Here is a 14,200-nt window from a genome sequence, read left to right on the forward strand (position 1 = left end):
GGTGGCGTTCACAGAACCGGATCCCTCAGCATCATCCTGGCTGAAGGTGGCGTTCACAGAACCAGAGCCCTCAGCCTCTGCGGCATCCTGGCTGAAAGTGGCGTTGACAGAACCGGACCCCTCAGAGACATCCTGGCTGAAAGTGGCGTTGACAGAACCGGACCCCTCAGCGACATCCTGGCTGAAGGTGGTATTGACAGAACCGGTTCCCTCAGCCTCTGCGGCATCCTGGCTGAAGGTGGCGTTCACCGAACCGGACCCCTCAGCATCATCCTGGCTGAAGGTGGCGTTCACAGAACCGGATCCCTCAGCATCATCCTGGCTGAAGGTGGCGTTCACAGAACCGGATCCCTCAGCATCATCCTGGCTGAAGGTGGCATTGACAGAACCGGACCCCTCAGCATCAAGCTGATTGTCTACACAGAGACAGAGACAGAGAGAGAGAATAATAAATTAGTATGAACTCCTATTACTTTAATACAACATGAGTATGTTAGATTAAGAAACACAAAGAGCTCTAAAAACCTTTTTCTCCATCTCCTTTTCCAAAATCACTCCAGGAAAAATGTAAGGATCCATCTTCAACTGGAGAGCTGAACACTGAGAAACAGACATTAAAATAAAAAAAAAAAAAAAAAAAAAAAAAAAAAAAAAAAAAAATAAAAAATAAAAAAGACACAAACAAGTAAGTTTACTGAAAGCAAACAAAAAGGTAAACTCACCATGCCATACCAATTGGTGATAAAGAAGCACCAAAACAGCAATTTTAATCAAACCCATTCTATCACACAAACTAAGCCACTAAGAAAGCCAACCTAACCAAGCAAACAAAAGTTCAAAACCAACCAGGTCTTTTAAAGCCAAACGGAAAACCATTTGTACCACCTGGATGACTCGTTAACTCATTACTGGGGCAAATCTTCTAATTATTGAAATCAGTAATTAATTAATCACTCAACACAGAAGCCGATGTTATATCCCATAGAACTAAAGTTTAAATGTTTATCTCTTATGATTCATTGACCTCCACTGAATGAAGACCTACAACACACAATGTTTTATTCCTAAGTCACCTAATAAAGAGGACAGAAAAATCAAAGTTGTCTCAAAAAATTAGCAAATATATATATAAAATTATAGATTTTACATGGTATGATTTCTCCAGAAACACCGTCTAAGCCTACACATCGCCAGACATACAGCTAACTTCCTACTGTAGCTACAGTTAGCTCTATATATCAGTGTAAAGAAGGGCTCAGAAACTTCAGACTGTTTCACACGCACTAAACTTGAATTAATGAACAAATGAATCACAGACTACTTATGGATCATTATCATTTAATGTGCTTTTTGGAGATTGACAGTTACGGACACATACCTCTCCTTCTGTCTTGTGCTTCACGGATGAAAACATTAGGCTTTAAAGCCATGATATTCATGGTGAGCAAACTATAGTAGTCAACATTTGAAGTGGATCAAAACCTTTCATCAAAGTTGTCCTAAAACCTTCTTCTTAGGACAATGTAGTTCTTAGGACAACTTTGATTAACCTTTTTGATCCACTTCAAATGTTGACTACTGTAGATTAACGTTGGGCAAACTATTCCTTCATGCTGGTCCTGCAGAGCAGTAGGACCTTAATCACACATTTGTCTTGAAATATTGCAATATCTGCAAAATATTGCAGTCACTTTCCCCATCATAGTCTTCAATTAAATTAAACTGATGAGAAGTTTTCACTGAACTTCACAGCTAAAGATTTGTTGGGCAAATTCTGACCTCAAAAGACAGGCCTCCTGTTACCCACATCTTAAAGTCATTGCAAACTAACCCAAGTGGCTGTAAAATCTTATAGCATAACTAAAAGCAAGATGGAGTTAACAAAAACCAAGCAACCCATTCAAAAGGACATAAAAATGTATTTTGTTACAAAAAAAAAAACCCTGACTTGTGTTAACAATTAAATAGATGGGGCCAAAATAGAACCGGACCCCTCAGCTGCGTGTTAGAGAGAATAATAATAATAGGATAGTGTAAACTCATATTACTTTAGTACGACAAGAGTTCAATTAAGAAACACAAAAAGGTCTACAAACCTTTTTCTCCATCTCTTACAAAATCACTCCATGACAAATCTAAGAATCCAACTTCAACTGGGGAGCTGAATACTGAGAAACACAGACATTAAAAAACACAGATAAGTAAATTTACTGCAAGCAAACAAAAAGGTAAACTCACCATGCCATACCAACTGGTGATAAAGAAGCACCAAAACAGTAATTTTAATCAAACCCATTCTCTAACAAACTAAGTCACTAAGAAAGCCAACCTAACCAAGCAAACTAACATGCCAAACCAACCAGGGCCCGTATTTATCAAGTCTCTGAGAATTACTCACAAGAACACTGCTAAGAATTGACTTAAGAGTAAAAAACTTTCTTGGCTCAAAGATGCGCTTAAAAATTAGTTATCAAGCATCTCAGTTGTAATTTAAGTGAAGTGTAGGGCAAATTCTTAAGTGTTAGTCTTAAGCCCAGGATACACTGCATGATTTTAGCAATCCTATAAGATCATTACTTAATCACTCTGTGCGGCATGGATCTACTAAACTTGGGTACGACATGCATGTAGTCTGTACGATGAAGACACCTGTTGACTCGTAGGCTACGATGCAAGTTTCTATAGAAAAATAAAACGTCATCAGCATGCGCTAGTGGTAAACAAAAAGACCATGTTGAATCACACTTTGGCAGTTGTAGTTTTTATGTGTGCTGAAAAAAAAAGGAAGCGGCGAAAGAAGAAGGGAAAAGAGCTTGAGGTAAGCAGTTTTAAGTTTTAGCGCCATGTCGCGTTCATTTCATGTCGCATTTTTATTGGCTGGTCAGTAGACGTAGGTCGTAGCAGCAAACACACTGTGCGATGATCATGCTGAATTTCTGACACTGTCAGAAAATGATCGTAGGCTATCTTTGGTCACAAGACCGGGAAAACGGCCGTCTTTGAACCTCTCTCACTGTACAACATAGGACCACCGATTAAGAACCACAATCACAGAAATCGCCACGATTGTTTCGCGATGGCAATCTTTCATTTGGGATAGCTAAAAATCGTGCAGTGTATCCCGGGCTTCAGAGATGATTCCCGACACAAACAGGATTTTGGATGACAACACAGGCATGGACCAATCACTGAATAGATTTCCTTATTTAAGAATATTCTCAGATAAATTCACATTGAATTGAGGAGTTTACATTCAACACACATTTGACAATAAAGAATTTTCAAGAGAATACATTATGATATACAATGTGTAAAATGAAATGAAAGATGAACACGTTTTCCACATGTCTTAACTGCAAATTTTAAACCGATGTGCTGTTAATTGACCTGCCTATTTGTAGCTTAGATTTTATGATATAATCAGCCACCACAGATTCCAAAAGAACACTGAACTGGCAGGGAGGAAGACTTGTAAAAACCAGTGGACGCTTTTCTATTCATTGAGCATCCAGGCTTACTATTAAATTTTCAGATTTTGTTAGTTAAAGACCAACACCATCATGTCAAATGTAGTAAATTTAAGAATGTACTGTATATTTATATTACATCGGCAAAAAAATATGTAAAAACATTTTTCCAATTTATATATGAGAAATATTTTTAGGTGCATAGATTTAGTTTATGATACATGGAAAAACAGAAAAAGGAATCTGCACACCAAACAAATGCAAAGTTCAAACTACTTTACTGAAGATTAACATAGAAAGTGACAACAAAATACCAAAGTAAACTAACAAAAATGTGATTTTACACAAAAAAAGGAAAAGAGGACAAAGTGCAAATGTTTAAATCCATTTTGGACTATCTTCAGTGCTAAAAGACTCACTATAACAAGCATGGCATTTACATGCTGACACCTGATGGATTTTGTGGGGTTTACCAGGGTGCTTTAATATAACTTCCAAAACACAATGACAAATGACAAAAACAACATAAAACTACATATTCATCAATGACACCCCAAAATAGCTTGAAGGAATTGTTCAAAACAGGACCCTTCTGAATAGTCACACCCATCTGAAAAACATACACTCGTAACTTAACACTTATTTAGATTCCTTTTAATCTTGTATGTCTGTCAAAACTGTTTTTCTAAGCAGAATATCACAAGCGGTAAACAGAGTAAAGCAAAATCCATCAGCTGCATAAGTTTAAACTGGGTGTTAATGATTAAACAACATCATAATTGTTCGTTAATGGGGAGCCCAGGTGATGCAAATCTGTGCCAATGCTCGTCTTTAAAATGCCTGGTTAGACTGGCAAACTGAATGGTTGAATCTGTGGTCAAAATGGTTTCTTTTAAACTCATTATTTTGTTGTATCTGTATCATTCATGTAGTGAAGGTAGTTTAATATGTTTAACATAACATTTTAATATATAGGTATTAAAATTAGTTTCTCTTGTTAATATCAAGTTTTTTTTTTTTTTTTTTTTTCCTCAGTGTTCTGTTCCCCAGTCGAACGTGATTTGCAAGTGTCTGACCGGAGTGATGCTGGGCATGTACTACAAGAAAACAAAGGTTTGGTTGCAAATTATTTATATTAATTAGCATAAAGATGTATGCACTTGCATGATAATGTTTTTAACTACCATGTTGTATTGAAATTAAAGACAATCTACTTCCACAGTAATATGTTGCCATCTGTGTAATTTAAGACCATTCAAATGCTCTTTTTAGGACAGACTGAACATGATGACAACTCAAACCATTTTGAGAAGTCTAATTCTGAAATGGAGAAACCAAGTTTTAGGTCATCTGGGGAGTCTACCTTTAAACCTGAGAAGCTGAATGTTTTTGTGGAACCTAGTTTTTCCCTTCAATCTGAGAAGTTCAGTTCTCTATTCAGTTCTAAGACAAGTCCTCATTTTCCTGAGAAATCAAGTATTTACTTCTCAAAGACTGGTTCTAAACCTGAGAAACCTAGTGCTCCCATAGAAACCAATTTCTCTCCATCTGAGAAGTCTATCCCTCATTCTTCTGAGAAGCCAAGTTCTAAACTGGAGACCTCAAGTTCCCCTCTCCCAGTAAAATCAAGTGTTTTCTTCTCAAAGCCCAATTCTAAACCTGAGAAACCAAGTGCTCCCATGGAACCCATTTCCTCTCCATCTGAGAAATCTAGCTCTTTTCCTTTTGAGAAACTCAGTTCTAATCCTGAGAAACCTAGTGCTCCCATGGAACACGGTTCCTCTTCATATGAGCTGTCCAGTGTTAAACCTGAGACCTCAAGTTCTCTTCCAGTGAAAACAAGTATTTTCTTCTCAAAGCCTGAGAAACCTAGTGTTGCTATGGAACCCAGTTCGTCCCTCTCTTCTGAGAAACCCAGTTCTAAACCTGAGAAACCTAGTGCTCCCATGGAACCCAGTTCTAAACTGGAGAAACCAACTGCTCCCATGGAACCCAGCTCCTCTCCATCTGACAAGTCTAGCTCTAGTCCTTCAGAGAAACCCAGTTCTAAACCTGAGAAACCTAGTGCTCCCATGGAACCCAGTTCTAAACTGGAGAAACCAACTGCTCCCATGGAACCCAGCTCCTCTCCATCTGACAAGTCTAGCTCTAGTCCTTCAGAGAAACCCAGTTCTAAACCTGAGAAACCTAGTGCTCCCATGGAACCCAGTTCTAAACTGGAGAAACCAACTGCTCCCATGGAACCCAGCTCCTCTCCATCTGACAAGTCTAGCTCTAGTCCTTCAGAGAAACCCAGTTCTAAACCTGAGAAACCTAGTGCTCCCATGGAACCCAGTTCTAAACTGGAGAAACCAACTGCTCCCATGGAACCCAGCTCCTCTCCATCTGACAAGTCTAGCTCTAGTCCTTCAGAGAAACCCAGTTCTAAACCTGAGAAACCTAGTGCTCCCATGGAACCTGATTCTTTGCCATCTGAGAAGTCCAGTGTTAAACCTGGGATCTCAAGTTCTCCTCTTCCAGTAAAAACAAGTATCTTTTTGAAGCCAAGTTCTAACCCTGAGAAACCTAGTGCTCCCATGGAACCCAGCTCCTCTCGCCCATCTGAAAAGTCTAGCACTCTCTCCTCTGAGAAGTCCAGTGTTAAACCGGAGACCTCAAGTTCTCCTCTTCCAGTGAAAAGTATCTTTTCAAAGCCAAGTTCTAACTCTGAGAAACCTAGTGTTCCTATGGAACCTAGTTCGTCCCTCCCTTCTGAGAAACCCAGTTCTAACCCTGAGAAACCTAGTGTCCCCATGGAACCCAATTCCTCTCCATCTGAGAAGTCCAGTGTTAAACCTGGGACCTCAAGTTCTCTCCCAGTAAAAACAAGTGTTTTCTTCTCAAAGCCAAGTTCTAACCCTGTGAAACCTAGTGCGCCCATTGAGCCCAGCTCTTCTCTATCTGAGAGGTCTAGCTCTTATCCTTCTGAGAAACACCGTTCTAAACCTGAGAAACCTATTTCTCCCATGGAACCTAGTTCCTCTCCATCTGAGGTGTCTAGCTCGCATCCCTCTGAGAAACCTATTGTGCCCATGGAACCCAGTTTATCTCTCCCATCTGAGTCTGGCTCTCATCCTTCTGAGAAACCCAGCTCTGAACCTGAGAAACCTAGTGCTCCCATGGAACCCAGTTCTAAACCTGAGAAACCTAGTGCTCCCATGGAACCCAGTTCTAAACCTGAGAAACCTAGTGCTCCCATGGAACCTGGTTCCTTTCCATCTGAGGAGTCTAGCTCTCATCCTTCTGAGAAACCCAGCTCTGAACCTGAGAAACCTAGTGCTCCCATGGAACCCAGTTCTAAACCTGAGAAACCTAGTGCTCCCATGGAATCTGGTTCCTTTCCATCTGAGGAGTCTAGCTCTTATCCATCTGAGAAACCCAGCTCTGAACCTGAGAAACCTAGTGCTCCCATGGAACCCAGTTCTAAACCTGAGAAACCTAGTGCTCCCATGGAACCCAGTTCTAAACCTGAGAAACCTAGTGCTCCCATGGAACCTGGTTCCTTTCCATCTGAGGAGTCTAGCTCTCATCCTTCTGAGAAACCCAGCTCTGAACCTGAGAAACCTAGTGCTCCCATGGAACCCAGTTCTAAACCTGAGAAACCTAGTGCTCCCATGGAATCTGGTTCCTTTCCATCTGAGGAGTCTAGCTCTTATCCATCTGAGAAACCCAGCTCTGAACCTGAGAAACCTAGTGCTCCCATGGAACCCAGTTCTAAACCTGAGAAACCTAGTGCTCCCATGGAACCTGGTTCCTTTCCATCTGAGGTGTATAGCTCTCATTCCTCTGAGAAACCTATTGTGCCCGTGGAACCCAGCTCCTCTCCATCTGACAAGTCTAGCTCTAAACCTGAGAAACCTAGTGCTCCCATGGAACCCAGTTCCTCTCCATCGGAAAAGTCCAGTGTTAAACCTGGGACCTCAAGTTCTCCTCTCCCAGTCAAAACAAGTGTTTTATTCTCAAAGCCAAGTTCTAAACCTGAGAAACCTAGTGTTCCCATTGAACCTGATTCCTCTCCATCTGAGAAGTCCAGTGTTAAACCTGGGATCTCAAGTTCTCCTCTTCCAGTAAAAAGTATATTCTTGAAGCCAAGTTCTAACCCTGAGAAACCTAGTGCTCTAATGGAACCCAGCTCCTCTCGCCCATCGGAAAAGTCTAGCACTCTCTCCTCTGAGAAGTCCAGTGTTAAACCGGAGACCTCAAGTTCTCCTCCAGTAAAAAGTATCTTCTTGAAGCCAAGTTCTAACTCTGAGAAACCTAGTGTTCCCATGGAACCCAGTTCCTCTCCATCAGAGAAGTCCAGTGTTAAACCTGGGACCTCGAGTTCTCTCCCAGTAAAAACAAGTGTTTTATTCTCAAAACCAAATTCTAACCCTGTGAAACCTAGTGTGCCCATTGAGCCCAGCTCCTCTCTATCTGAGAGGTCTAGCTCTCATCCTTCTGAGAAACCAGGTTCTAAACCTGAGAAACCAACTGCTCCCATGGAACTCAGCTCCTCTCCATCTGACAAGTCTAGCTCTTATCCATCTGAGAAACCCAGCTCTGAACCTGAGAAACCTAGTGCTCCCATGGAACCTGGTTCCTCTCCATCTGAGGAGTCTAGCTCTCATCCTTCTGAGAAACCAGGTTCTAAACCTGAGAAACCTAGTGCTCCCATGGAACCCAGTTCTAAACCTGAGAAACCTAGTGCTCCCATGGAACCAGGTTCTAAACCTGAGAAACCTAGTGTCCCCATGGAACCCAGTTCTAAACCTGAGAAACCGAGTGCTCCCATGGAACCCAGTTCTAAACCTGAGAAACCGAGTGCTCCCATGGAACCCAGTTCTAAACCTGAGAAACCTAGTGTCCCCATGGAACCCAGTTCTAAACCTGAGAAACCGAGTGCTCCCATGGAACCCAGTTCTAAACCTGAGAAACCGAGTGCTCCCATGGAACCCAGTTCTAAACCTGAGAAACCTAGTGTCCCCATGGAACCCAGTTCTAAACCTGAGAAACCAACTGCTCCCATGGAACTCAGCTCCTCTCCATCTGACAAGTCTAGCTCTTATCCATCTGAGAAACCCAGCTCTGAACCTGAGAAACCTAGTGCTCCCATGGAGCCCAGTTCTAAACCTGAGAAACCTAGTGCTCCCATGGAACCAGGTTCTAAACCTGAGAAACCTAGTGTCCCCATGGAACCCAGTTCTAAACCTGAGAAACCGAGTGCTCCCATGGAACCAGGTTCTAAACCTGAGAAACCTAGTGTCCCCATGGAACCCAGTTCTAAACCTGAGAAACCTAGTGTCCCCATGGAACCCAGTTCTAAACCTGAGAAACCGAGTGCTCCCATGGAACCCAGTTCTAAACCTGAGAAACCGAGTGCTCCCATGGAACCCGGTTCTAAACCTGAGAAACCTAGTGCTCCCATGGAACCCGGTTCTAAATCTGAGAAACCGAGTGCTCCCATGGAACCCGGTTCTAAATCTGAGAAACCTAGTGTCCCCATGGAACCCAGTTCTAAACCTGAGAAACCGAGTGCTCCCATGGAACCCAGTTCTAAACCTGAGAAACCGAGTGCTCCCATGGAACCCAGTTCTAAACCTGAGAAACCTAGTGTCCCCATGGAACCCAGTTCTAAACCTGAGAAACCTAGTGTCCCCATGGAACCCAGTTCTAAACCTGAGAAACCAACTGCTCCCATGGAACTCAGCTCCTCTCCATCTGACAAGTCTAGCTCTTATCCATCTGAGAAACCCAGCTCTGAACCTGAGAAACCGAGTGCTCCCATGGAGCCCAGTTCTAAACCTGAGAAACCGAGTGCTCCCATGGAACCCAGTTCTAAACCTGAGAAACCGAGTGCTCCCATGGAACCCAGTTCTAAACCTGAGAAACCTAGTGTCCCCATGGAACCCAGTTCTAAACCTGAGAAACCTAGTGTCCCCATGGAACCCAGTTCTAAACCTGAGAAACCAACTGCTCCCATGGAACTCCGCTCCTCTCCATCTGACAAGTCTAGCTCTTATCCATCTGAGAAACCCAGCTCTGAACCTGAGAAACCTAGTGTCCCCATGGAACCCAGTTCTAAACCTGAGAAACCGAGTGCTCCCATGGAACCTGGTTCCTCTCCATCTAAGGAGTCTAGTGCTCATCCTTCTGAGAAACCAGGTTCTAAACCTGAGAAACCTAGCGCTCCCATGGAACCTAGTTCCTCACCATCTGAGGTGTCTAGTTCTCATTCCTCTGAGAAACCTAGTGCTCCCATGGAACCCAGCTCTAAACCTGAAAAACCAGGTGCTGCTATGAAACTCAGTTCTTCCCTCCCATCTGACAAATCTAGTTCTCTACCCTCTAAGAAACTGACTTCTAAGTTGGAGATACCCAAGTCTATTGCCACAGTGAAATCCAGTGTTCTTGATAAACGCAACACTTCTGTGAATGCCAGGTCTTTCTTTCCCTCTGAGAAGTCTAGGTCTCTTCCAAAAAGTTCAGTGAACTTCAGTTGTAAACATAAGAAACCGTCTGGGCTAATGGAATGCAACTCTTCCATCCTCTCTAAAAAGCCAAGCTTAAAACATGAGAAACCTAGTGCTTCTCCTTGTGAGAAGTCCTATCTTGAACCTGAGTTGTCATCTGTGAAATCCAACTTTAAACCTGAGAAACCCTCTGGTAAACTTGTTTTTAGATCAAGGCCCTCTGAGGAGTTCAGTTCGAGCAGGAAATCTTTTTTACCCTCTGAGAATCCTAGGTTGTATTTTGAATCCAGTTCTCTCTTCTCCAAAATCTCAAGTTCTGTTCTCTCTGGGGAAGTCAGATCTTCCAAGTTACCTGGATCTTTGCCCTCTAAAAGTGCTTTACTACTGGAGGAATCCAATTCTCTTATCTCTAAGGTACATGGCACTCTCTTTCGTGAAGAAACCAAATCTCCTTGTGGTTCAAGACCATCTGCAAAATCCAGTTCTCCCTGTTGACCCAAGTGATTCTGGAAGAGCAAACCACTCATCTGTTGGTCATCAAATCTGACTTTGCCCAATTTTTAAATGCCACCATAAATAAAACTGGTTTTTGGAAAGCTGCATTGTGATCCTTTTGTGTTCAAGACAGGGCTGGAAAATTTATAGTTTTATAATTAAAAAAAAAAAAAAAAAAATGTAGCAGAGTATTCTATGGTCTGTTGCACAATTGTCTTGATTGGCCATAATATCTGCAGGTTGCTGCCAATGAAGTGTGCATCCTTAAACTGATCATCAGAGCATACCACTTCAGGTAAATTAAGTAGGATGAACTGATTTTGGCTGAAAATCTGAACAGAAACCACTATTTAAAAGATGTGAATCTTTCTAAAATTATCCGGGATATTTTTTGAATTCATGTAACCTGAAAAAAGACTGCATTTCCATTAAGACAAATATATCCTATTGTAGAGCTGCATGAATAATCATTAAAAGATTGTGATCTCAATTCAAAATGAAAGCATTTTACTGAAATTTACTCAAAGATCATTTAATTGCTTACTGCTCTCAGTTCCGAAACTTGCCTGAAAACAAAAGAGGATTGTGCATTTTTGGTTGCTGGCCCAAAACTGGAATACCCTTCCACCTGACATCAGATCTGCACCCTCAGTTGATGTTTTTAAATCTCATGTGAAAACATACTTGTTTTCTATGGCTTTTAACTGTTGACTTTTGGATGCTGTATATTGTTTTAAATGTTTTTCTGTTATTTTTGTTGTGTTGCTGTACAGTCCTTTGGTCTACTTTGTAGTGGAAAGGGCTATATAAATGAAGTAGATTTGAGACTTGAAATGAAAGCAATTTGTCTGTCTAGTAAATTTGGATTGCATTGGCGCTTCACAAATATTCCAAAGTACTGGGGGAAAAAGTTCATAGCTCAGATCAAAATAGAGTAAATCACCTTTTGAAAGTAACTTGATCCTTCAAATAAAGAATTACATCTTTACCCCAGAAGGTGGCAATCAGTGACTGCTAAAAATGTATGTCATTGAATAATTCATTCAAGAAATTCATTCAAAATCACTGATTCATCCAGTAATGAAACAAGTGAAGTCTTTAGTCATTGAATCATTTATTCAAACTGATTTTTTTTTTAAAAATTCATTCAAATTAAATAATTTTTAAATAGACTGCAGCAACATCTTGTCAGAACCTTTAGTAAATTACATATACGTTTTTGTTTATCATGAATCGTGGGAAGATTGTGATTTCTGTATAAAAAAAAAATATATATATATATATATATATATGTGTGTTTTGTTTTGTTTTTGCGCACAAAAAGTATTCTCGTCTCTTCATAACATTAAGGTTGAACCACTGCAGTCACATGACTGTTTTAACGATGTCTGTAGTTCCTTTCTGGACCTTGAAAGTGTTGATTATATTGCTGTCTATGGACGAGTCATACACCTATCAGATTTCATCAAAAATATCTTAATTTGTGTTCTGAAGATGAACGAAGGTCTTTCAGGTGTGGAACGACATGAGGGGGAGTAATTAATGACAGAAGACCCGTAAGACCTTTGTTCATCTTCAAAACACAAATGAAGATATTTTAATGAAATCTGAGAGATTTCTGTCCCTCCATTGACAATCAAAACTTTCATTGTAAAACTAATCCATACAAATGAAGCGGTTTAGTTCAAATTTTTTGAAGAGACAAGATCACTTCATATAATGAACAGATTGAATTTAGGCTTTTATTCATATATAAACATTCCTCAACACACACATCAGATAAGGTAAATGGAAGCTCAAGCATGAGAACCACTGAGGTTCATTCTCGTGTTGCGCAGCACGCTTGAGCTTCTGGAAGAGGTTTGTTCTCACGCTTCAAGCAGGTTCAGCTGAGCTTCTGTTTCTGTTTGCTGATCAAAGTTTATATGTGAATAAAAGCCTAAATTCAATCAGTTCATCATATAAAGTGATTGTGTTTCTTCAGAAAATTTGGACTAAACCACTCAATTTATATGGATTAGATTTACGATCTCTTTATGAACTTTTTGAAGCGACAAAGTGGATGGACTGTCAATGGAGGGACAGAAATCTCTGTCAAGTCACCTTTATTTATATAGCGCTTTATACAATGCAGATAGTTTCAACGCAGCTTTATAGTGATAACAGGAAAATGATGCATTTCAGCTGATTCAGTTCTGTAGTAAAGATCATCAATTATTAAATTAGTTTAATCTATAAGCAGTAGGCTTATAGGCTTGAAGTGTTTTTTTCTTTTCTTTTTTCTTTCAAGTTTCCAAGCATTCGGTTAAACACATTTGCATTGGCAAGAAAATGACAGAATCCAGTTTTTGCAAATCAAAACATCTATATGTAGTTTCAAATTTGATTTGGAAATTCACCTCAGAAATGCAACAAAACATTTAGTTTCTCAAAAACGCACCAAACTACAAAACACATGGAAACAAAGAGACAGGACTGAGATTTTAAATCACCTGATAAATGTGTAATCAGCATTTTAATAGCAACAACAAACAAGTTCAGAAGCACATATAGTAACATCAATCGGCAAATGTTAACCAGTTCATTTTACTGGTTATATTTGGTTACAGCCGCCCAGCCTGTGTGGAAGCGGATCCAGTCGAAATAATGTGCCACTTTAGTGTAGACGCCAGGATAATTGGCTTGGCCACATTTATCACCCCAGCTCACTATTCCCCACACATACGACACGCCAGACGCGTCCTTACACACCAGCGGCCCTCCGGAGTCACCCTGACACGAGTCCACCTTCCCCTCCAGGTCACCTGACACGAAACACAGCCAATGAGAGCACAGGAATGGGTGAAAGAAGAGTCACTAAGTACATGCTACAAGGTTTAAACATTAATTACAGAAATACAGGCCAGCAGTACAGGCTGTATGTTATATCTTTACGAAATGCTTTGCTACTTATCTGCTCATTACTTTGCAACATTTTCATTCAGAAATTGCTAGCAAATTTGACATAAAATTACAAAGAAATGGCAAGTAACACATCGAATTGAATGTGAAATTTTGAAGTAGAAAGAAGTTTGTCAAGTTTCCTGATGAGGAAACTTGTATTTTCATGATGATTCTGATAGTATGTGAAGGCAGAATTATATGTTGCGTATGATCACACATTTTAGACGCACACACACACACACACACACATACCTGCACACTCCATTCCAGGGAGGAAACGGTCCTTGTAATAATTCTTGCAGTCACCAATAATCGTCACATTTGCCCATTTTAGAGTTGCCTGTGACATCCCCTCTTCAAACAAACAGACATAGAGACAATAAAACCCCAACCGTAACCCCACTGGAGTAAAAGAACTCAATCTAAAAGCCTGTTCACACCAATAACGATAAATATATAGGCATCAACATGAGCAGACGACACCATTCTGTTTATTCTAAGCATGGTGCAGTTTTGTCGTCTGCTGCTTTAAATGCCCAAGCTCTTTAAAGCAGAATGGATTCTGATTGGCCGTCAGTGTTTTTATCAGCCATAAGCTGGAAATAATCGTTATTGTTGTAGTAGTGGTGTGGACTCTGCTATGCTTTTATATTTAGAACGATTTTTAGAACTATTATCATTATTGTCCTTGGTGTGAACAGGCCTTAAAGTCACCATGAAATCAAAACTATTCTTATTTTTTTATGAAACACAGCAGTGCTTGCAAAAAACGTGACTTGCATATGAAATCAACATTTTTTCTCT

The 14,200-nt window shown here is 40.5% G+C and overlaps 3 protein-coding genes and 1 long non-coding RNA gene across 5 annotated transcripts in view; 2 read left to right on the plus strand and 2 right to left on the minus strand.

The window, feature by feature from the left end:
* The first annotated feature begins 4,273 nt into the window (after positions 1-4,273).
* On the plus strand, positions 4,274-6,363 carry LOC127505310 (zonadhesin-like). The gene is made up of 4 exons (XM_051880773.1): positions 4,274-4,404; positions 4,503-4,580; positions 4,740-5,909; positions 6,353-6,363. Exons 1-4 carry the CDS (start codon positions 4,329-4,331, stop codon positions 6,361-6,363), a joined length of 1,335 nt encoding a protein of 444 aa, XP_051736733.1. The 5' UTR covers positions 4,274-4,328.
* Positions 6,364-6,716: 353 nt separating this feature from the next.
* LOC127505321 (zonadhesin-like) lies at positions 6,717-8,932 on the plus strand (the record flags this gene model as incomplete). Its single annotated transcript, XM_051880788.1, has 2 exons — positions 6,717-7,385; positions 8,211-8,932. Coding segments are annotated over exons 1-2 (1,317 nt in total), but the record flags the coding sequence as incomplete, so codon positions are not given.
* Positions 8,933-9,881, minus strand: LOC127504726 (uncharacterized). The gene is made up of 3 exons (XR_007927434.1): positions 9,534-9,881; positions 9,048-9,251; positions 8,933-8,969 (listed from the first exon to the last, which is right to left on the minus strand). It is a non-coding gene; the product is annotated as an uncharacterized LOC127504726 (long non-coding RNA).
* A 3,048-nt stretch (positions 9,882-12,929) lies between these two features.
* cfi (complement factor I) overlaps positions 12,930-14,200 on the minus strand; it is a 32,185-nt gene continuing 30,914 nt past the window's right edge. For both annotated transcript variants that reach the window (XM_051879664.1, XM_051879663.1), the window contains exons 11-12: positions 13,649-13,750; positions 12,930-13,257 (exon numbers count right to left, since the gene is read on the minus strand). In XM_051879664.1, coding sequence (XP_051735624.1) covers positions 13,040-13,257; positions 13,649-13,750 — 320 coding nt within the window. In that variant the 3' untranslated portion in view covers positions 12,930-13,039. The remainder of the gene's footprint in view (positions 13,258-13,648; positions 13,751-14,200) is intronic.

The sequence above is a fragment of the Ctenopharyngodon idella genome, chromosome 22, assembly GCF_019924925.1.
Source record: "Ctenopharyngodon idella isolate HZGC_01 chromosome 22, HZGC01, whole genome shotgun sequence".
NCBI lineage: Eukaryota > Metazoa > Chordata > Actinopteri > Cypriniformes > Xenocyprididae > Ctenopharyngodon > Ctenopharyngodon idella.